We start from the raw sequence: 24,587 nt of genomic DNA on the forward strand, positions 1-24,587 counted from the left end.
AAATACAATCGAAGGCTTAAGACTCCAGAAATAGTGACTCGAGAACATCAATTAAAGGAAATGTGATGATACTGCAAGTGCATAGGCTGGAGGATTTCTGGGAGAATAGTGCCATCTGAACTGAAAGACTTGAAAGTACGTGTGTGGGCAACATCCCGAGCAGACAGAGAACTAGGCCTGCTCTCTGGAGTTCTAAGCAAAATTTGTTCTAACTGCATGAGCTCGTTCAGGATTTATGGCCTCTTTTAGCTCACATCAGACTACAATCAGGGCCATAACATTTTCTAAAAATGTGATCTAGGAGAGAATTTCATCTAGTATTTGGCTTTCTCTCCATTTTTCCTTTCCAAAGAGGATACCCAGGTCTGCACGTCAAATTCTGATGTATCTGCCAGACTCAGGGCGTGGAAATATTTCAAAGAACCCACATAGCCAAGTGGAGCAATATGCAATTTAGGAGATAACACTGTACACATATAACCTACCCCCAAAGGCCACTGGAAATGGGAGCAAAGGAAGGCGCTTCTGAAATACTATCAGTCAGTCAGTCAGTCAGTTCAGTTCAGTCTCTCAGTCGTGTCTGACTCTTTGTGACCCCAAGGACTGCAGCATGCCAGGCCTCCCTGTACATCACCAACTCCCGGAGTTTACTCAGACCCATGTCCATTGAGTCGGTGACGCCATCCAACCATCTCATCCTCTGCTGTCCCTTTCTCCTCCTGCCTTCGGTCTTTCTCAGCATCAGGATCTCTTCCATTCAGTCAGTTCCTTACAGCACGTGGCCGAAGTATTGGAGTTTCAGCTTCAGCATCTGCCCTTCCAGTGAACATTCAGGACTGATTTCCTTTAGGATGGACTGGTCTGATCTCTTTGCAGTCCAAGGGACTCTACTTATCCATGTCTAAGAAATACTATGCTGCTGCTGCTAAGTCACTTCAGTCGTGTCTGACTCTGTGTGACCCCAAAGATGGCAGCCCACCAGGCTCCCCGGTCCCTGGGATTCTCCAGGCAAGAACACTGGAGTGGGTTGCCATTTCCTTCTCCAAGAAATACTATAGACATGGATAATTAACCTGTCAAATAAAGAAGAACTGACTTGCAAATGCAAGTTTGAATCTCCAGAGATTAGGCGTTCCTGAATTATTGCCTGTATATATCATCAGAGAAAACTGTTAACTTTGTGTTTTTTTTCACCTAGTGGAATCATATTATATGCAGTAAACAGCTTATTTCACGTACTGTGGATATTTCTACATGCTATTAAACAATTTTTGTCAACAGTACTTTTCAGCTAGTGCTATGCTTTAGAATCACCCTATGGACAGGTGCTCATGGTCAACCCTAGATCAGTTCTGCCTCTTAGCCCATCAATATCTTATTTGAATCTACAGAGGCTGTTCCAGGCAAGTGTATTTTTGCAAAATTTCACATGTGAATGAGAGGTGATCCTGACAACAGTCAACACTTTTAGTGGCTGACTATGTTCTATTATGTGAGCATCCTCAAGAGTTTAGTTAACTTATTTAACTCGGATTATCTAGCTCTTTCAAATGTACAGGATAAACAGTAAAAACAAAAACAAGATTTCTTTTAAAATAAATTAATAAAACCTTTTGAAGGCAAAAATCAGTTGACCCTTTAGAATTGTTTTATTAAATCAGATCACTGATTTAATCACTGAGATCACTGGAACGCTATATTACATCAGACAAAATTAGCTGTATCACCTAAACTCATTTTAGGGTTCAGGTCTAAAGCAAGCATACCAATGGGGCCCCTAGTGATTCATGTCTGTGATAGAGTCAGTTTTCTAATAATCCTACTGCTTTCAAGCCATTTTCAATATTGAGAAAAGTAGGCATAAGGTTCAAGAAACAATAATATACAAAAGTTGTCATAATTAAAATTCCTGGCCCTTAATATCATTCCCATAAACATTTGCTTTCAAAAAAAAAGATTATAATTCAAGAACCATTCATAGGAACTGAAGATAATGCAAAAATGGCAATTTAAGTATAGGATATGATCAGCTTTAATGTTCATAATCTTGCAGTTGGGCGAGAAAGGTTCAGACAATTGTAAAGCTCACAGCAGCGGAGTCCATTTGGCAGCTTGCTGAAAACTCACAGCAATGGCATATTATATTATCTCCTGCCAGCTTCCCACAAACCATAAAGCAATTCTACACTAAAATAAAGACCTCCGCTTGAACATTTTTAATCAGAAAGTTTAATAGAAAAGTTGTCGTTAGCTCTCGCTAGCTTGGACCATGATGTACAATTCAGAAAGAATCCTTAATGTGTTTTATGAGGACTTTAAGCTACTGTTGCCAAATTAACCAAGAAATAAGACACCTGAGTGAGCCTATAAATCCAGTGCAAATTTCAAGTGAAACAATCCTTACCGCTGAATAAAGGAATTTCAGCACCAAAAAGAATTAAACTTCTAGATGATATACCTTTTAAAAGGAAACTTTCTGGTATATGCCAGAACCAACTAAACAATAAATAGTATCAGTCAAGCTGTGCAAGATAAAATAGCATAAGCTTCATTAAGCCCTGTTTTTGTAATGTCATCTCTATAACACCCCCCTATTAATTTCCTAGGAAAGCAAACCCACAGTCCCCTTATCGCCTTTCCAGAATTCTCCAGCGGTCTTCAACACCTTCCATGATTCCAACAAGACAACCTCCAACATCCAGTCTGAGCTCTTACTGGCTGCCCTTCTCACCTAGTAACCACACCCACTAACCCTGACTGAAGGCTTACCCTGTGGGCTTCAGTGGTGGCTTAGACAGTAAATAATCTCCTTGCAATGCAGGAGAGCTGGGTTTGATCACTGGGGTAGGGAAGATCCCCCAGAGATGGGAATGGCAACCCACTCCAGTGTTCTTGCCTGGGAAATCCTATGGATAGAGGAACCTGGTGGGCAACAGTCCAGTTCAGTTCAGTTGCTCAGTCGTGTCCGACTCTTTGTGACCCCATGGACCACAGCATGCCAGGCCTCCCTGTCCCTCACCAACTCCCGGAGTTTACTCAAACTCACGTCCATTGAGTTGGTGATGCCACCCAACCATCTCATCCTCTGTCATCCCCTTCTCCTGCCCCCAATCCCTCCCAGCATCAGGGTCTTTTCCAATGAGTCAACTCTTCTCATGAGGTGGCCAAAGTATTGGAGTTTCAGCTTCAGCATCAGTCCTTCCAATGAACACCCAGGACTGATCTCCTTTAGGATGGACTGGTTGGGTCTCCTTGCAGTCCAAGGGACTCTCAAGAGTCTTCTCCAACACCACAGTTCCAAAGCATCAATTCTTCGGCGCTCAGCTTTCTTTATAGTCCAACTCTCACATCCATGGGGTCACAAACAGTAGGACACGACTGAGCGACTAACACTTTCACCTTCTACCTTGTGCATGGCTCACTCACCGTTCACAATGGCCCTGTGAGTCTGGTCCTTCCTCCCTTAACAGATGAGGCTGCGGGAAAGAGAGGTTGAGTGACTGCCCACGGCCATGCAGCCTGCAAGAGGTGAGGCTCACGTGTGAGCCCAGTATGCTCCGAAAATTGAGCGTTCATATGGTTGGCAGCTAGAACATTCTCCTCCCTCTGCAGATCCAAACCGACCATCTTCCCAGATCCAGATCAAACCTTGCCATCTCTCTCATGAGATTTTTTTTTTTTTTCTGACTGAAATAGTTCACATTGGCCTTTTTAGAGTTGGCCACTGAAATTGTTCCCACTGCAATAGCTGAAATGGCTACTTCCAAATGACTGTCAAAATGCCAAGAACCCGCAGACATTGAAGGACGTTTTACACATCAAACCTGATTCAACCCTGGGCTTTAAGAATTGGCCATTTTCTGGGGAGGTGAGGAGGGATGGCATTTTGATATTATGGCATTAAAACAGCTTTGTCAACCTGTCAGTTACTTTTTGGAGACCTCTAGACGCATCAAATTGAAGACATTTCTAACTCTCAGTTTCATAAAATATAATGAAATGGTTCCTACTCCTCCTCATTTTTTTTTATTACCTGACAAAACTCTGGAATTTTGGGGGCTGTCATGTTGGAGATGTGGGTATTTGGGTGACCAACGATAGAAGACATTGAAAAAATATGCTTAGACAGAGTATATAGCAACAGTTTCTCGTTCACGATGAAGAGCAAGTGAGTGAGATTTTATCCACTCATCACAGACCTCCAGTACACTGCATCTTATTTGTGCTATTTCAGCTCTCTCCAAGTAGCTTTCACTAAGAAACTAAAATAGCCTCTGAGGGTGCCTGCTGGAAGGTCCCCGGTGGTCATGTGGAAGACGGAGACTAAATTATTCATGTTGGAGAAAACCCTAGGTGAAGAGAGAAGGGAGGGCATGTGTAGTGGACTAATGGGAAGCAGAAAGGTGACAGAGTAATTGCGTGGGGACGGACACTCACACACACACACACACCCTTCTATTCGGTATTTATTGCTGCCAAGGCCACAAAATATGGGTAAATGACCACTGTACCCTGCCAAACCTTGGTCTTTACAGTCATACTATGTAGCTAACCCATAAACACAATCAAAATTAGACCGTGCCTGGGGTTTTTGAAGTACCCCAATATCACCTTAACATGTGCTTTGTTTAAGAAAGCTCACATTTGGAAATGTTCGAATCTAACCGTGCAATTCTGCCGTGTTCTACATTCAACAGAAAAGCCCGAGAAGACAAAAGGCAATGCATTATTAGATGAATTTTTGTCTATTTCTAAATTCGACGGTGCTATCTCATTTGTAGAGTGCAATTTGATAGATAGGGACCTGCCATCACTCACTAAGGAAAAGACACATTTATTTACTGGTCATCCATGTGAGGGAAAGCAAGTGGATGAAGATGACAGTCAAATTTCTTGGCTGAGTGGGCTGCTGTCAGAGCCAATTCTTCTGAGTGTCTATAAAACACCTTTTAGACAGCATCACAGTTCAATGATCAAATGTAGATTTTCTCATGCCCTCACCCGTTCCAATTCTGTGGCTCTTTATTAAAAAAAAAAACAAAAACAAAAGCAATGTTCTAGGGGAAACTATGATTTTGTTCAAAATATAAGAATTATACTTATCTTCATTAAAGTATTTTCTCAAATACCTATTCATATTTAATAATTCAATGCCAACATATAAACACATCAAGCATGTTGGGTAGGCTTATATGTATGTATTACAGGCATATGCACATAAAATTTCATGACAACTATGATGGTATCCTCTCAAAATTAAGAAATATGTTTATTTACATGATACACAATTAGTCATACAAGCATAAAGCCAAAATTAAAAATTACTCAAATGTAATTTTGGGTTTTACCACTATCAGAAGAGTTTGTCTTAGTCCTCATAAACAGTCTGCCTTTTGTGAATTTCTTCAGAAATTTGAAAAGCAAGGGAGAAAGTCCTTTTCCTGTGCTGTAACATTTGTATTCTTGTCTCCTGGAATCCTGCCAGGCTGTGATTTCCTTGAATTTGTAACATACTACATCCCCAGGGCTAGCCCAATAACTGGCATATAATAGGATTTTTTAAAATTTGCTGATTTATGGACAAGTGGTTTTTCTTAAAAAAAAAACAAACAAACAATTATTCCCTTATATTCAAACAAGTATAACTTAAGACAAAAGAGTAAACTGCCTACTATTCAATATATTGCCTTAGAAAATGGGCAAACAAAACACTTTTTCTTTAGTAACCACTCATGTATTAGGCAAGCAGTTTCTGAGTGGCTTTTAAATTTTTTTTATTATTTTTTAATTGGACTATAATTGCTTTATAATTAGGTGCTAGTTTCTGCTGTACAACATGAATCAGCTACATGTACACATATAAAGCCCCCCACTTGAGGCTCCCTTGCACACATCTCCCCACTGCCCACCCCCCCTCTAGGTCATCGCAGAGCACTGGGCCGGGCTCCCTGTGTTACACACAGCTCCCCACTGGCTGGCTGCTTTACACGTGGTCGTGTATAAATGTCAAAGGCTGCTGTCTCAGACCCACCCTCTCCTTCCCCGACTGTGTCCATGAGTCCATTATCTACATCTGTGTCTCTATTCCTGCCCTGTAGCATTCAAAAATTTTTACAGCACAAATAATGAAAACAAAGTATAATATATACATATTTATAAATATAAACTATAAACATTACTTCATATTTTTAAATATTTTAAATATATTACATATAAATATAAAAATAAAATATAAATATGTTAAATATATAAATATAAAATATTTTTTTTAACTGTCTTAAATGAACAAAGTTTTATAGGTCTTTACAAATATTCATTTTCAACCAAATTTAATCTTCTGATAAGGTACCCCGAGACCCAGAATTTCAGACAATCCACAAAAAGGTCAAAGTTTCATTCACGGAAAAGCCTTGGTTACCCCACAAGTAAACCTTTCACTTTGGGAATTAGGATACATTATGTATAATTACCCTCCAACATATAATCTGTATATCCAAGTGCTTTTCCTTCTGCAAATGTTTACATCTTATTGTGCCCTGGGTTTTATTTTGTAAGACAGTTTGCAGTTTACCTTTTTCGCAGAACTGCCCAGAGTGTTCCCAGGAAGGAATTACGGAATGCTTGTTTCTCTTGTGGGGAAGACAGCGACGCGCTTCTGCTGTATTTCAGCTCCTTCTGTCCATTTGATAACTTCTCCCCTTTATTCCCTGTCATCATCCCCACACCTACATCTGTTACGATTTAAACGGCATTCAGGTAAAGCAGCCCCCATACCGTAAAAAGCTTGGGCATGGCCCTTAACCTCTCTGAACTTTTGCTTCTTCTTCTGTAAAACAGCTTAGATATGCTTAGTTTTCAGTATCTTCGTATCTGGCAAGTCCTCAGGAAACGATTGCAGGTGGTGGGTTGACTCTAGGAACACATATTCCTTTAATAGGACTGACTATTGTCTTAGGACCTGCTTACACCACAGGCACAGATGTTCCTATCTCCGTTTCTCTATAAAAACAGGACAACTGACAGTGTCATCCTAAGAATTAATGAGATTACACATGCAAATATATAAATAATTGTTTGGTACTTCTCTTTGGTTTTCAGTTTTCCAGTTCTATTTTGCCTACACCTAAACTTCTGTGGTTGCTGAATTATATAAACAATGGCAACCAAAAATCTCCTGGGGGTGGTAAAGGATTAACACTGAAGATAATCATGTTTTGAACAGGTGACAAAATTATTAGTCTTCATGCAGTCCTCCCAGCAATAAAGAAGAAATACTGAAGACATTGTGTTGGCCAAAAAGTTAATTTGGGTTTTTTGTTAACACCTGATGGAAAAACCTGAATGAACTTTTTGGCCAACCCAGTAGTTATAAATTCTTATAAGATCCTTTAAGTTGCCTAAGAAAAACAGACCAACGTTTAATACCCTGGTTCTAATATAGCCCTTTATGGGTTTCCTGTGAATATTTTTCTTGACTGAATATACTGACTTGTACTTTCAACTTAAAAGCTACGTGAAAGTAAACACATTTCTATTAGGAGAGCAATAACACATTCCAGGATATATATTTATAGGCCTTCGAGTCACCAGCTCTGACATCATTTACCACTACCTCCAGAAACAAACCAGGAACCTATTAATGTGAGACCTGTAAGAGTGCTCTAAAACACGACTACCATATTTACACAGGTGTGTAGAGTGGCCTTCTCTTCAAAAACAGGAGCAATCAAATCTACCCCAAACTCGGACAAAGAACATACAGAATTAGTAAAGAAAAACTTCAGGGACAGTTTCTCTTTATTAGCAAACATTATTTTCTCCTAGGCTGTCAAATATGTGGATATGATTGAGGGAAGCTTTACTGTTAGTACTTTAATTATGAATTCATATCCTAAACCACTTTTAGTGTTACTCAAAGCATGACAACTAGAAACTGTCCCTTTAAAGTTCAGGATCTGGAAGCACCAACTTTCTAACTTTTTTCCTAATAATATTCAATGATTACACAAAGGAATGTCAGTCAGGCAGCGCTCAGGTTTCCAAGGTCTGACTTATTTTTAGGAATTAACTATGGAGCAAGTTTTGTTTAGAGAGTGTCGATACAAGTTGTATTTTCTGTTGTGACTGCCACCAAAATGTGTGAAAAACCGATGCATGTTGTTCTGGTTTTGAAGATCTGTAATGTATTTTTTGGTGAAGAACGCCTCGGGAAAGTTCGTCCTCCGATGGCCCCAAGGCTACTATACACATTTTGTAATTCACATGATCGCCATTTCAGACAGCCCACTTGAAGATTAGTTTTAAGGCACCAAAGTACAAACTCTCATTAGCATCACTTTCTCTTCAAAATCAACTTCTCAAATCAGAAAAGTAAAGGAAGCGGGGCAAATCCATGAATAACTTGCCAATCACACACCTTCCCCAAACAGCTGAAAGTCTGTCATAAAGGATGTTTAAAATAAAACTACCCAGATGAAAAGTGATGGTGCTCTGTCACATTCCCCGTCTGACCGAAAGGCTCAGCTGGGGAAGGAGCTGTCATTTAAGTGTCCTCTGACTGTGTAGACAGCAGAGTCTGTCCTCCCCCTCTCCCTCCCTCCTGCTCCTCCTTCCTTATTCTTTACTTCTTCCATCCCTTCGTACCCATCCACCTGTCAGACAGGTAAGATCTTATATCCCCCAATGCTGATTCTAAGTGCAGTCGATTTATAGCATGAACCAGCAGGTAAATAGAGGGTTCATTGAGTGGAGCGGAATGAAGCATCCAGCCACAGACAGAAAGCCAATCCCCCATAAACGGGCCACATGGTACTGGCGGCCATCCGCATCGGCATGCGGCCCCTTAACTATCATCCCTCATGAGTCTCTCCAGATACAGTCTGTACGCTTGTCTCTCAGTGGCTCATTAGTAGTGTTTCTGCACTAGGCATTATCAATGCGCTTCAGAAACTGACAGTAGAAGATTAACGCGCTCATAACCATCACAGAGAAGCCTTCACTGATCTCAAATAGCTGCCTTTCCTTCCACGGCCCACCCCTCTGCACCATCCAATTAATACTTACTCACGAAGGCTTCCTCATCCATTGGCAAACGCACTGACATGCAGAAGTACGTATCAGACTGTGAAAGAAAGAAAGACACAAAATTCAAATTAAACTGCTGCTAATGAAAAAGAAATAACTTGTAAAAGCATGGGCTCTATGACTGAAGAAGGACTACTGGTCCAGTGAGGCGAGGTTATCTGTCAAATGTGGGGTGCCAGGTGAATGCAAGGGCTAAGTCTAGAACGTAAGTACTCTGAACATTTTCCTATGACTCTCTTCTAAATGCTATTTATAAAATCCCATATATAATCCTATTTGTAAAACAATGCTAAATCCTATTTATTAAAATAAATTTATGAGTAATATTTCTAGTACTGTCACAGTTAAAAGGCAATATTTTAAACACTTCTACAGAAAGTAAAATATTTCAAAGCATTTGATTTTAAAATGTAGGAGTTAGTTTTGGCCATTTTTGCTATATGCATAATTAAATATTTAATTTCCAGAATTACTTTATTAAATTACTAATTTAACAGAATTAAAGTATTAATTTCAAAGACAGAGTGAATAAAGGGTGGTTTTAATACATATATTTGGTTGTTCTCCCTTTAAAATTTTTATGTAGAGCATTGAAGAAATCAACGTTAATTCAAGTTATTCTTTCTTTTCCAGTTATCAGTCCCTTATCTAAGTTGCTATTTTCCACTATTAAATATACTGACAACAAGATTTGATTGATAAAAATTGCAAATTAAGGATAATGGGGATCTGTTGATCTATGCATTCCACTTTCTTAATGAAAATCCATATGCAGTGAAGTTATGTGCTGTGATTGGTAATGTACCTAATACAAATAGAGACTGAACCCATTTAACAATTCATACTCTATGGATTATTACTGCACAGTGTTGGAATCAAGAGACTCTACAAACATGTACAGAGATCATCTGAGTTCCTTTAAACCTACTGGTCAGCACCACAATTGTGAAATTTGAACCTCTTTTTTCACTTCTGTGTTGCAAGGAGATTCAAATACACATCAAAGAAATATCTTAAAATCAGAAAAATTACAGAAACATGATTCAGTCTCTATCATTACTTTTGTATACACTATTTCTTCTATTTGAACAAACTGCTTCATTTCTTAACAGGCTTTGTAATTACTTAGGTTCACTTTTATTTTGGTTAGAAGGATACAGGCTGGGAGATGTTGAGGTTGCACAGCAAGAAGGTTAAGCCACATAAGTGCTGGAGATGTAAGCTCTGTATCCAAAACTCAAGAAATATACTAGCAAAATATTAATAATGCTTCAAGATCTTACAATCACGTACAAGACTACTCATGAATATTTTCCTATCTCTGAATTACTAATGTTACAAAACAGACCCATTCTGTTCTAACAGAAATAATAATAAATTCAAGATTCCCTTCTATTTGATCATCCTGAGGTATGAGTAATTCAGCACTGGAAGATATTAGTGGCTACTAGAGCAGCTGTTGTGGGCTTCCGTGGCAGCTCAGACAGTAAAGCGGGAGACCTAGCCTTGATCCCTGGGTTGGGAAGATCTCCTGGAGAAGGGAATGGCAATCCACTCCGGTATTCTTGCCTGGAGAATTCCATGGACAGCAGAGCCTGGCAGCCTACAATCCACAGGATTGCAAGGAGTAGGACACGACTGAGCAGCTAACACACACACATAGCTGCTGCTGCTAATACTATTTCTAGCCAACCGCTACTGAATTGTTATTACGCGCCAGGCATGGTTCTCAACGTTTTATGTGTATTCTACTATTTAATAACGAAAACAATCCAATGATAGGTGTGTGCATGCTCAGTTGTTTCTGACTCTGTGTGACCTCCATAGACTGTAGCCCGCCAGAGCTCCTCTGTCCATGGGATTTTTCCACGCAAGAATACTGAAGTGGGTTGCAATTTCCTACTCCAGGGGATCTACCCAACCCAGGGATCAAACCCAGGTCCACCGCGTTGGCAGGTGGATTCTTTACCACAAGCACCACCTGGGAAGCCCTAATATGATACAGAGATACTCCTTTAAAGATATCAGGAGTAGTAACTAGCATCTGCTGAGAGCTTACTATGAGCAAGCACTGCTCTAAGAACTTCACATGTACAGTATAACTCCTTCGATCCTTAAAACATATTCCCATGATACAAGTACTACTATCATCCTCATTTCACAGATGAGGCAAACCAAGGTCTAGGTAGCAATCATTGGTCTTTACCAATCATTCTAGCCAAAGCCTGGCAGTATGCAGATCGGCTCCTGAACCCCTCTTAGTGCAGTTACTTTAGAAGGCTGCCAATTATAAATCCTTCCTCTGCCTCTCTGCATTGTAAATCTTCCACCCAGAACCGTCTTCTCACGTCAAGGAGATAATTCTGCCCTAGTTCTCGGCCAGTGGCTGCCTTGCTCTAGTTTCCATCACTGCCTCCTGTCATAAAGATCGGACCAGTTTGCTTCTCCTCTGGAGAGGTGCCAGTCAACAAATCCAGACGGCCTAGTCCCCTGGACTGACCACCTCACCCGCCTCAGTGCCTTTCCCTTAATGCGGCCCAGCCTTTAAAACAAGGCCTCCTGCTTTTCCTTTCAGCGAAGTTGAACTCAACTCACGCTGGACCTCCTTCCTTATTTGCAATAGTTTTTTACTGAAAACAACAACAACAACTATCCTTTCTACTTTAACCGGTGACCGTGTGCATGAACGAGGGAAGATGCCGGGATCTGAACACAAGCAGACTGCATTATGCACCATAGGTCACTCAAAGCGATACGAACAATCAATGACTTAGAGGCGAATACCAATCAAAAGTAAATTTAAAGTCGCTAAGTAAACACTTATAACAAGAAAGGAACCACAGATTGCAATGAAAAGCAAACCAAAGAGAAGTTCTTTTAAATTTGTACTTCTAATTTGGGGGTTTTATTTTACCTTTGATTTTATCATAAGCCACCCTCAAGTTGTTTTTGGAATAGACAAGTTATGGGCGTAGATAGGTATGTCAAATTCAGCAAGTTGGTTCTTTCGATTTAAAACAAAAAACTAAAAAACTAATTATATGTAACTAATAATGGTTCAATCAGTTCAGTTCAGTTCAGTCGCTCAGTCGTGTCCAACTCTTTGTGACCCCATGGACTGCAGCACACCAGGCCTCCCTGTCCATCACCAACTCCCGGAGCTTACTCAAACTCATGTCCATTGAGGGAGTGATGCCATCCAACCATCTCATCCTCTGTCGTCCCCTTCTCCTCCTGCCTTCAATCTTTCCCAGCATTAGGGTCTTTCCAAATGAGTCAGTTTTTCGCATCAGGTGGTCAAAGTACTGGAGTTTCAGCTTCAGCATCAGTCCTTCCAATGAATATTCAGGCCTGATCTCCTTTAGGATGGACTGACACAGAATGAACAGAACTACTATTTATACTCAGAATGGATGAGAGCCACATTTGATTCTTGTTCTTATCATCCTTCTCATCACCTGCATAATTTTAAATGACAGAATAGCTCGAGAATGTCTTTCTTATATAGATTTTTATTTCTTGCGTATAACTTCCCTAACAATAAAAATGTGTTCAGATCTCAAATGTTTCTTTTCTATTGTGTTAAAGCCAGGTTTTTTCCTAAAAAAAGAGAGAAAAGGTGACAGAGGTCCTCCACAGAATAAACAGTGTCCTACAAAATTATTTTTGGAGAGTGTATATTAGACACTGTGTCAGTCTACCATGCACCATCATATGCCCAGTTTTCAAGATAAAGAATAATTCTATTAGAAAAAAGGTAAGACTCTTCTTTTTTTAAAAAATGTGCACATTAAAAATTACAATGTATATCAGATCAATAATTAGCCTTCAGCTGAAAGCTCTGAAGATCACAGCTCAATAGAACAAAGAATAACAGAAAAGTAATTATTCTTTTCTCGGCAACTATAAAAAGTATCAGTGATTTTGTTCTGAAGTATTCTGGTGCCACGGTTTGGTTCCTAGAATTAAGTTGAAAGGTCAAGTTCTTTGAAGAAATGTTCCTAAGGGTCACTTACAGGGTTCAATGGGAGAAGCCAGATCTTCAAGGTCTGTCTCCCTTAGGGCGGCTGAGTAAAAGCTTTTGTATTACTTTATTTTCTTCTCACAGTTATGCTGTGAGGAGGTCTAACAGGCACTGCATCTTTTTTATAGAAATGAAGACTTTCACAGAAAGGTTATCGATCCACCTAAAGCCAAGTAGTTAGGGTCAGAACTAGGATTAAAAATCTTCAAATGTATGCCTTCCAGATGGTTAGAAATAACTATGACTCTTTCTTGTCACTTGCTTGCCATGAAGTTCTAATCCTGTTAAAACTGTGATTCTTGGGAGTCTTTCAACCTTCCTATCTCCGTTTTTCTAACTATGAGACTAACTCCTATATTTCAAATAAAATTTAAGACTCTTAAGTAAATGAATAACTTTTTAATAAGATATGGGATGAGAAAGATTATTTAGGTGATTACAAATACTGTTTCATCAATATAGGTTAATTTCTATAGCAGGTCACCGAGAATGGATAGTACTTTAAATTACAGGCTGTAAGTAGTGAGCGGTCAGTTTAAGAATTTAAGACTATCCTAACATGTAATCACATAGTTAACTACAACCAACTCTCTGATGAGAAACTTTTTTTTTTTTTAAAGCAAACCCTCGTGAGGCAACAATATTTAAAAAACTGGATTGGTACACCTCTCAAAGTAATAAAATTATTTTATCAGTGATACAAGTAACCAGTTGTGATTTTTTCAGGATGAACACTGAGAACGCTATTTAACAATATTCTGATTAGGTAAATACGACCCCACAACCTCTATCATTCAACATTACAAAAAATTCAACTGATTTAAACATATGATCAGTACTTAGCATATAATAACCTTGTAAAAGGTAGAACATTTACTGGGCCTCCTAACTTCACTCTATTAGTAGAACCTTCCATCATAATGACTTATCATGACAGCATCCCCAGGGAGGTATTATAGACACTAGTGTAAATATGGAGGGAATTCCGTGGTGGCCCAGGGGTTAGGGCTCTGTGCTTTCACTGCCGAGGGCCTGGGTTCAGTCTACGGTACAGAAAGTAAGATACCATGAGATGTGCAGCATGGCCAACAAGCAAATAAATAAGGATGAGAAAACCAAAGTTCAAGAAGGTCACTTGTAATTAAGAAAACAATTCTTAAAACTTACTAACTAGAATTTGAACCCAGTTCTCTACAGCACTTCTCTTTCAGCTATAGAAAGATAGCTATCAAAAGGTTGTTTTCCAAATCTCTCTAATGTTTGAAGAGACAATGGCAGTTCTCAGACACAATGTCATTGTTTATTTGATTAACGGCATAAGTAAAGGCATCAAAAACATAAAATTTAAGAAGTTTTAGCCCCAGTCCTCTAAACTTTTAAGAGCACCTGCAAACATCTCATGAGAGCTTGTTGACAAACTGTGGCGAACTACAGCCGCAACTATTTAATTTTGTCATCATTTTGCTTCTGTAAGGTAAAGCAATTTGAAAACCGACACATAATTCAGATCAATGTTTCTCTCCAACACGTTCTAACATTCTGGAGACACAAATACAGCACCTAACTGCCCATTATAATAGTTTTTTTCATTTGAACACATTGTCCTAGAAAGGATGCTCCTATAACTCAACCTAAACTGCCAGTGCAACCTTTCACAATTTTCCATACATCCTCATCACTGGTCCTCTTTTTCTCTGTGGGAAGAAGGCTGTATCTGTGCTCGGTGCCAGGGGACTATCTGTAAATTACTGCGGATTCAGACTGCTCACATAAGGCTCAGATGCACAAAAAGGGAGAAATAACGTGAATGTACATAGCCATGTCTCTCCCCTTGCTATCTATTATAGCACATCAGCCAAATCTGAATCGAGAGGGATATGATATTGCTGATGCCTCTTTACTGCTGCTGTTGGAAACTATCCAAGAAAAGCACATTTTCCTGACAAAAGAGGGTACTGTGGTAGAAATGAAAAAGAAGAAAAACACTTATTCCTAAAGAACTCCCATTATATTCTATTATTATCCATCTTAAGCCAAGAGGTCTCATGTAGACAATAGGGATCAGTAACGCTTTGCTTACAACATTTAAGAAAAAAATGTTCTTTATTTTGATTTAGTCATTTATGAGACAGTGATGCAGTGAATTCTACAGAACAAGCAGTTAATAAAATTGACTCCTTATGTAAATTAATATGGGACAGACAAAACCACCTGTATACTATTGCACATGAAAACTATTCACATAAAACCAGTAATTTTTGTTTTGGGAAACCAGAGGTACCATTCAGATTCGAGTGTTGAGCACAATCATTTGATCCTGTTTGGATAATATCCTCACACGCCTTTTATTGTTCAGGCTTAAAGAATCCCCGCAGACTACCCTTCTAAAGGAGACTATGCATTGTGATGATACAAACAGATGTAGAAACAGACAACACGACCGAGCTTTACCTGAATATGGCCCTTTTGCTTCTATCTGTGGCTATCTGCAAGTTGGTTGTTCGCTGCAAGTGGGCCTTAGAAACGTTACACTGTGAACGAGGTGGCTGGTAACCTTCCTCAGGTATCCTTTGTTACAATAACCACAGCAGGGCAACCATCTCATGGTGGCAACCGTGACGCTGTGCCTTAGAGTGGTTACCCACAAAGTCGGTAGTATCCCTCCTCACTCAGATCACACACAGCTTAAATCTGATCGAGACACACCACATAGGACCCACAAAGCCCTGCATTTTTACACAGTACCTATCAGCGTTCAAACAGCTTGAATTCTGCAAAGTAGTAGAGAAAACCTCAGGGGCTGACACCAGAGCTACCAGCCCAACAAGAGAAAAGTGCAGAAAGGGATTAGGCCTGTTAAGATGAGAATTTTGGTTACCAGAGAAAGAGAAAGCAATTGGAAAATACTTTTCAAAGCCTCTTTTTAATTGATCCAGACAGATACTAGAATCAAACTGCTATTTCCCAAAGCAATTTTAATACATGCAAAGGAAGTTTATACTGACTCAGTGGTATCTGTACTTTCAACGTTTTCCTAGAATAAAAGAAAGCTTGGGCAAAAGAAAAGTGTGCAAAGCAAGTATAATTTTTTGGTGTCAAAACTTCAGGCTTAAAAAATCTATCTCTCTGACATCAGAATTTAAAGACACTTAATTAGATAAAATTCCTTAAACTGTCACTTTTGAATGCAGTCTACTCTAATTTTCCTTTTCCTAATGTCTTTCTCTTACCATATAAATAAGATATATGTTCTCTACTTATCAGGCTCTGGAAGAATAACCAGACTTTATGTTAAAACACTCCCAAACGACTAAAAAGAGAATGCTTTCCAAAATTCTCTACTTTGTTCCTTACCATCTAAGCTATGCTCCATCCTCACCAACTTCTTGGATGTTTGTCTCAATCTACAACACAATCTTGTTGTAAAGAGCTTGCCTGGTGGCTCAGCTGGTAAAGAATCCGCCTGCAGCGCAGGAGACCTGGGTTCGATCCCTGGGTTGGGACGATCCCCTGGAGAAGGGAAAGGCTACCCACTCCAGTATTCTGGCCTGGAGAATCCCATGGACTGTATAGTCCATGGGGTTGCACAGAGTCAGACATGACTGAGCGACTTTCAATTTCACAATAATCTACAACACAGTCTTGTTGTAATAATGTCTGCTACCATCCTAAGCATTTAGAATAACACCTGGCACATACTGGAAGCTTTATAAATAAATATTGGTTGAATTCTGTATGCACCTTCCTCTTCGGCTGGCTGGCAATAAACTCACAGTTTAAGAAAGGCTGACTGAAACCTATATTACAGATGCCACCTAATTAGGGTTTTACCCAGCATCACTTTTTCATATGAATTTCATCCTTCAGTTTATTCATCCCAGAATCCCATTTGCATTTTTAAACTGTAATCACACTGGGCTGACGATGACAAGATTCTCAATGCCAAGTAGTTCCAATGGAAGCTACTTTCCTGGCAAGAGCTTTTCTGCGGGAATTACAAATCTGTGCAAGCAAACGAGGAAGGAAAAAAAAATATTTTGGTGAGGGCACATCTGTCTTGGAGTGCTCACATGCTTTTATTTAAGAGGAAGCAGGGGCGCACACTAGTAACGGTCTATAATTAATCTCCCAAGCACAACAGGTGGTGACAACGGCTGCGTCCTGGCTGGCTTCCTGGCTGCCGGGGGGGTTACGTGAGAGGAAACTCCTGCTCTGAACAGGCGCTGCTGAGGACCTGACCACTCACCTCCCCCCAGCTTCAAGCCAGTGGTTCATGCTTTTCACTACATTTCCTGGAATATGAAAGCAGTCCATTTTCTGAACCTTTTGCCAACCTAACTACTCCCCCCACGTTTCTCCCCTTTGGCACAGATGGTTGGAAACTGACTCTATCCAATCTGTTTGGAGATACTGCGGAACAAAAAAGGCTTCCCAACCACTATCCCCCAAACACCGGATTTCTTGCTAAGTGGTTTACGTCTGATTTGGGGACAAGTGAGCAAGGTGGAAGAGAAGGTCTAGACTTGGATGGTTCTGTCAGCTCATTTATCAAATGAGTTGCCTTGTACTCTCTCCTAAAGTTTAAAATGAATCACCAAAGTGGTATCCACAGTTTCCATCAGATACCAAAGTGGTATCCACGATTTCTGTTCTTTGGGGGCCTGTTCTCATAGATCTTGCCATAGTTATCTCATTAATACTTGCCTACCTTTAAACTCTTTTATGTCTGCGTAGAAACCCATTCTTCCGTCCATCTACTCATGCATCCAGCAAATACAGATGCTGAGCAACTCCCAGGAACCAGACCCTGTGCTAAACCCATAAAACTGTGAGAAGAACACTGGTTCCAACCCCCCACAGTTCAGAGGCTACTTGTACAGAAAACAATCACACAAATAAGGATTATTCTATGTGTGCTGCTTTAAATGACACATGAGAGAAGTGGAGGTTCCTACAAGAGCCAGGAATTCCAAGGAAAGGCTCTTCAGTGAAGGGAGGTGGCAACTGTTTCAGGCATAGGAAATAGCACTCTCAAAGGCCCTGTAATTACAGAGAACTAGGCATTACTGAGAAAACAAATCCAGTCCACATGGAAAGGGGGGACAAGTTTTCATTTAGACTGGACAAGTAGACGGGGCACGCATTGTACACTTTGCAGTCCATGTTCGGGACTCTGGTGGTTTTGCTTTTCTTGACAGCAACAGAAAGCCAATGACAATTTTTTGTGGGAAACTGATATGGAGGCGAGAATTAATTACATGAGGCCGGTAAAAAGTTACATAGTTGTTCAGAAAACTGATGATAGTAGCTTGAAAACAAATTATAATGGTAGAGAAGGAAAAAACAGGACAGATTCTGGAGATATTTAAAAGGTGAAATAGACACGACTTGGGAGTGGATCTGACAAGAAGGAAGGCGGCAGTGTTGAGGATGATTCACGGTTTGCATAACTGAATGTACTGGTGGCAGCACTCGTTAACACATAAAACACAGGAGGACCAGATTGGAAGATGATGAATTTGTCACTGCACATGTGACGTTTAAGAAGCCTTTGAAAAAACCTACATGTAAATGTCAAATGAGCAGCTGGGTCAAATGGAATTTGAAGGAAAGGTTGGCCAAGAGATATAAATTTATGTGACATGCAAGTTGGACAGGGGATATGAAAGAAGCTGCTTTATGAGAGGAGAGAGTAAAACCGAAAAGAGAAAAGACAGAGCTGCGAAACTTTTTCTTTCAGCAACAGAAAGAGTAGCCAGGGAGTTTAGAGAAAAATCACAGAGGTATCCTATCTGCCTGCCATGTAGGAGACCCGGGTTCAATTCCTGGGTCAGGAACATCCCCTGGAGAAGGGAATGGCTACCCACTCCAGTATTCTTTCCTGGGGAATCCCATGGACAGAGGAGCCTGGAGGGCTACAGCCCATGATGTCGCAAGAGTTAGACGCAACTTAGTGACTAAACCACCACCACCTCAGAGAAGTCAGAAGGAGAGAATGTTTCAAGGAGGGTGCCGTTGACAATGTCACCAACCAAAACCCATGCTGACAGTGTTCTCCTGGGGATGGCTGCTGGACACCAACATACGGGCATCTACTTTCCTGTGTGTTAATATTCCTGATTTATTCGAGGAACCCAGCTCCGCCCATAGCTCCTTCTATGAGGCCTATGGCTGTGGAGACTCTGGCCACACAGCCCAAGGCCTTCTCAAGGCACCAGCCACATTCGCTATCCAAGTTGCCCATGGTCCCTCCAGAGCTGTCCTCTACACTGCCTCCCAGGAAAGAAATGCCTGCAGTGACGGTGGGTAGCAGAGTCGCCTCAGAGTTTCCCCACCAACTCCTTCAGAGATGGTCACAGAGCCCAGGGTGACTTGGGACATAGGAAAGAAGAAAAGAACACTGACAGAAGAAACAGACAAAGATTTAGAAAGGCTGATGGGAAAAAAGATGGGCCAATTTTTAAAATGCCAAATATTCAAAATCAAACAATATAAGGGAGAATTATTTGAAGCAATACTGGTATTATATAAGCTCCAACAGAGTATAGTACCACCATGCAGAGACTCTCTCTGCCTACTGATTTCCAATCTATGAAATTACTCTTATTCTGCAGACCAGTGGTGTCAATGATAACCCCAAGAATCTGAGTGCCTAATGTACCCTTCTAGCACACACTGATTTTAATTTCTCACAACATATTAAGCATTAATGAGGTCTATGAAAGTACAGACTGTTCATAGAGAGTTAGAAAAGAGTAAATATCATAATATTAAAATAGGCAACTTTTAGTAACAATCCAATAGACTTTAACATAACTGTATAAATGCTACAAGTTCTGGGAGAGGCTTCTGGCCTTCAGGTATTCCCTATTTGTAAGGAGACTAATATTCTGAAGAAATTAAATTAAAATGTTAAACTGTTGTATTCACACTCTGCAAAAAGCAGAGACATTACTTTGCCAACAAAGGTCCATCTAGTCAAAGCTATGGTTTTTCCAGTAGTCATGTATGGATGTGAGAGTTGGACTATAAAGAAAGTTGAGTGCCAAAGAATTGATGCTTTTGAACTGTGGTGTTGGAGAAGATTCTTGAGAGTTCCTTGGACTGCAGGGACATCCAACCAGTCCATCCTGAAGGTGATCAGTCCTGAATATTCATTGGAAGGACTGATGCTGAAGCTGAAACTCCAATACTTTGGCCACCTGATGTGAAGAACTAACTCATCTGTAAAGACCCTGATGCTGGGAAAGACTGAAGGCAGGAGAAGAAGACAGACAGAGGATGAGATGGTTGGATGGCATCATCGATTGAATGGACATGAGTTTGAGTAAACTCTGGGAGTTAGTGATGGACAGGGAGGCCTGGCGTGCTGTGGTCTACGGGGTTGCAAAGAGTTGGAGACGACAGAATGAATGAACCGACTCACTGATTCACACTCCTCTTCCGAATAAACCACATCTGGTTCCCCAGCAGCTATTCTGTTATCATGGCCCCAAGAAACGGGGCAGGGCTAATGCTAGCTAAGAAAGAGAAAATATGACACAGCAGGATACCCTTCCAGGCAAGAGGAGGAGATAAAAGAAAGTGTCTGGTTAAGGAGAAATTAATTTCATAGTCACAGATGAGGTACCAGAGCTCATACCAATAAAAGGAACAGAGTCCATAGGCCCTGTTCATTTGGGATCTCTCACTGTCCAATGCCATTCATACAAGATTACCCCTTTCCTGTACACTCAGATATTATCCTCACAAATAAAAAAGGGAGGGGGGAAACACCCTAATCAAAAGTTGAACAGATTGTCTTGATCCCAAAGAGAGTTGGATACCTTCAGTTGATACTATTAAGGCTTTCTTCCCTTGCTACCCAGAGGGTCAGGGGCTGAAGAAGGCAAGATCAACTTTAAAAATTAAAGTCCTATTTTCTTTGCATACTTGAAGACTAGGGTACAAATTCAGACTGCTTCACACATAAGCAAGTAATAATTTATAAGTTAATGTATTAGTTGTGTTTTTATTTTTTGTTATGTATTGATAACTGGTATCAGCAAAGTCTAAGACTGACTGATCGGTTTCTTGAAGAAGAAAAATGTAAAATATGCAAATCATCTTACAAAGCTCAAATATTTTTAGGTACTCATGGCAACTCTTAGCAGAATTTTTGGCCTGAAAGATGATTAGTTTTTTTTTTTTTAATTGGTAGTGGCACTTAAAATTGGTGCAAAGATTTTTAGGAAAGCAATACAGCAACACATAGGAGAAAATCCTTTTTCCCTTAGAGTGGACTGAGCGTACAGTCATCAGGAATATCATAAAGGCCACAGTAAATCAAATATATGCCACCTCAGTCATATGTAGGAGGTCTAATCAAATGCTAATCATCACTAAGAATAAATCTGCAAATGACAGAAAGCCAATGGCTTAAGCTAACAGAGATGTAGGCTTTCACGTAATAAGTCCAGAAGTAGCATAGATGTAAGAATGGTAATTTCAGGCAGCAGCTCAACAATATCATCAAGGAGCTAGGTTCTTTCCATCTTCCAGCCTTGCCATATTCAATATATTGCTTTCTATCCGTAGAATTCTTTCCTCATGGTCACAAGATGGTTACAGTAGCTTCCAGTATCATAGTCTCACGAAGCAATTCCCAAAGGCTAGCAGAGGGAGAGTCTCTTCCTTAAGGTCCTTTTCAAAAGCAAAACTTTCCCCAAAGCACTTCACCTCCAGTAGAATTCACTTCACACCTAAATGGCCAGAACTGTCTCACATGCCCTTCTCTACACCAATCATTTGCAAGGGAAGCCTAATCAAGATTCATTTTCTGGGCCAGGGGAGGCCAATGCTGGAACAAAACTGGGGTTCTGTTAGCAAGAAAGGGAGAAGATATATATGTGGCGTAGGCACCCAATATGTCTTGAGAAACACATTTCTGAAAGCAGAAACAAAACCTTCATAATTCTAAATTTAACTAGAAGTAGATAATCTTTAGGCGACTAGGTCCATTTCAACATATTCATCTGCAATGATTCCAAATATTTGGAACTCTGTCTTCCTGTCTAATAAAACAATTAAGTCAAAAACTGTATTTTCAATTACACATTTTCTGCTGCATCTCTTAACTAGATGCAACAAGGCATTTAGATATAGGGATCATGGATGGATAAAATACAAATTCCCAGTTCGTCAAGCCTGATGATCTCAAGGGAAATGAGACATGGAAAGCCAGTTCAACTCTATATTAAATAAAGGCAACTGTGCCTTCTGAAAACTGAACTCCTTTCTTCAAAATAACAGGTATAACCGGCAGAGGGTACTTATGTTTATGGATGAAGTCATATATTTAAATATAACGATCAAGCCATTCTGCTTCTCTCCACCTCCCTTATAGCAATTCCGTGACTAATTCATTTTCCTTAGACTTCCAACTCATAAAGAAAACATTACAACAGATTTGCATCCTTTGCCTTGAACTTCTAAGAGGAACTATATAATCAAATATAAAAATGTTCTTTGGAATGTTCTCTGCTTTTCCTTTTGACTTCATAAACATCTATTTCAACATGAGGCCATCACAATGAGGCTCCTTGTTTGCTAGTCTGTCTCCTGCTGCTGGACTGTTTTAGAGCTGAAACCCTGACTTATCCTTGCTTGTATTCCCAGAGACCACCTGGCGTTAGCACTAGATCTGCAGCGAATGCAGGCTGAATTAGTCTGCTGAAGTCTGCCTTGCTACATCACTAATAACCTTTCATAAAGGACCTAGTTCTAAAATAGCTCCAGAGCATTGACTCATTTTTTCCCTTCAAGAATTTTATTTATGCTTTTTTGAACCCAATTTAACCACTGTAATTTTCCAACTTCCATCGAAAGACAACATTAATAATTCAAGACAAGGAATAATGCTACAAAGGTTGACTTTTCTTTGCACTGAAAATCCCTGGGGTGAACCCCTGTCATAAAGTTAATGGACTTATTATTATAATGAACCAAATAGCTGTAGAAACTGCAAATGTCCATTTTCCAAATATGTTTTTACTTGTCATTAGTTCATTTTACATTATAAACATAAACATAGCGCTTCAGTGCATCCTTCTTTAAGTCAGTATGGAAACTTCCTAACACAAATGAAAAAGTAGATTCAATGTTTTACAGTGAAATTCAGCTTTGTTTTCTTATGTTTTCTCAGATACACACACTCATATAAATGTACAGCACGATAAGTACAATAAAACTAACTAATCCTAAATTATCATCAATGTATAATTAGGTTTATATAGTCAGTGGCCCTTAGTTGAGGTTAAAGGAAAACTTAACCTTTTGTATCCAGCAGTTTATAGAATATAAACTACAAACAACATAAACTGAATTCAAGAGTGATCAAATAGTTTACGGGGGAAACTTTCTTTCTATAGAAATATTTCCAATGACAAACTCAAGAGGAATGACAGAATTAGAATACTCATGATATGTGACTTCTAATGAACCTAGGCAATGATAAACATCCACAGCTGCTAAAACCATAGATGAAAAGTTGATAGGCAACTTTACAGTGGATTAATCAATCTCACAATTCCTAACTTAATAATAATAACATTGTAAGAAGAGACAATCAGACATTATATGCTTCCTGTTGGTACTATATAACATCACCTATGAAATATTCTTGCCAAAACCCTAACCTCCATCTGTTCAAGCCTTCGGATGTATCAATATAAGCAAACAAAGGTAGGAGGGACATGTTAAATGATACTTTAGTGAAGCAGGCAGCAAATCCTAGAATGCAGGAAACCCTTTAGGACAAGTACTCTAAAGGAAAAAAGGAGACAAATGGAATCTCAAGATTCCTAAAAGAGACAGAGCAGTAAGATTTACCATATGGACCACATTTGAATTCTGAGGCAAACAAACCTACATTTAAAAATATAAACCATCAGAGAAATTTGATGCTGACTAGATACTTGATGATATAATGGTAATAATGGTGATTGTGATTACATTTAAAAATAAAGTATTCACCTTTTGAAAATACATAACAAAGTACTATGAAATGAAATGATGTTTAGCAGATACCTGAAAATAATTCAGTGTGTGTGTGTGTGTCTGTGTGTGTGTGTGTGCTGGGGAGGAATCAAGTAGAGGAATATGGATAAAACAAGAATGACCATGTGTTGATAATCACTGATGGGTACATGGGGGTACATTATACAAGCTCTTCAATTTTGTATATATTAGAAATTTTCTATTAAAATGCTTAAAACTAGAAGATACAGTTTGTCCCCAAGAATCTTTGATACCAACCTACCAACCAACTAATGTAACAGCCAGCAAATTGATTCTGTCTATATTCTGCTCCTAGGACATAAAATTTTAAAGGAAAAGCTCTTTTCTTAGAAGCTAATGAAGGGAACAAAGCTCAGCACTGGGAAATAGGGAAGGTGCTGCGCAAGCTCCGGGAGATGGTGAGGGACAGGGAGGCCTGGCG

General features: G+C 39.6%; 1 protein-coding gene across 23 annotated transcripts in view; it reads right to left on the reverse strand.

The window, feature by feature from the left end:
- Nucleotides 1-24,587, reverse strand: part of PAM (peptidylglycine alpha-amidating monooxygenase) — a 307,426-nt gene that overhangs the window by 120,746 nt on the left and 162,093 nt on the right. For all 23 annotated transcript variants that reach the window (XM_043464552.1, XM_043464569.1, XM_043464568.1 and 20 more), the window contains one exon: nucleotides 9,064-9,121. In XM_043464552.1, coding sequence (XP_043320487.1) covers nucleotides 9,064-9,121 — 58 coding nt within the window. The remainder of the gene's footprint in view (nucleotides 1-9,063; nucleotides 9,122-24,587) is intronic.

This window comes from Cervus canadensis, chromosome 4, assembly GCF_019320065.1.
Source record: "Cervus canadensis isolate Bull #8, Minnesota chromosome 4, ASM1932006v1, whole genome shotgun sequence".
In the NCBI taxonomy this organism is placed as follows: domain Eukaryota; kingdom Metazoa; phylum Chordata; class Mammalia; order Artiodactyla; family Cervidae; genus Cervus; species Cervus canadensis.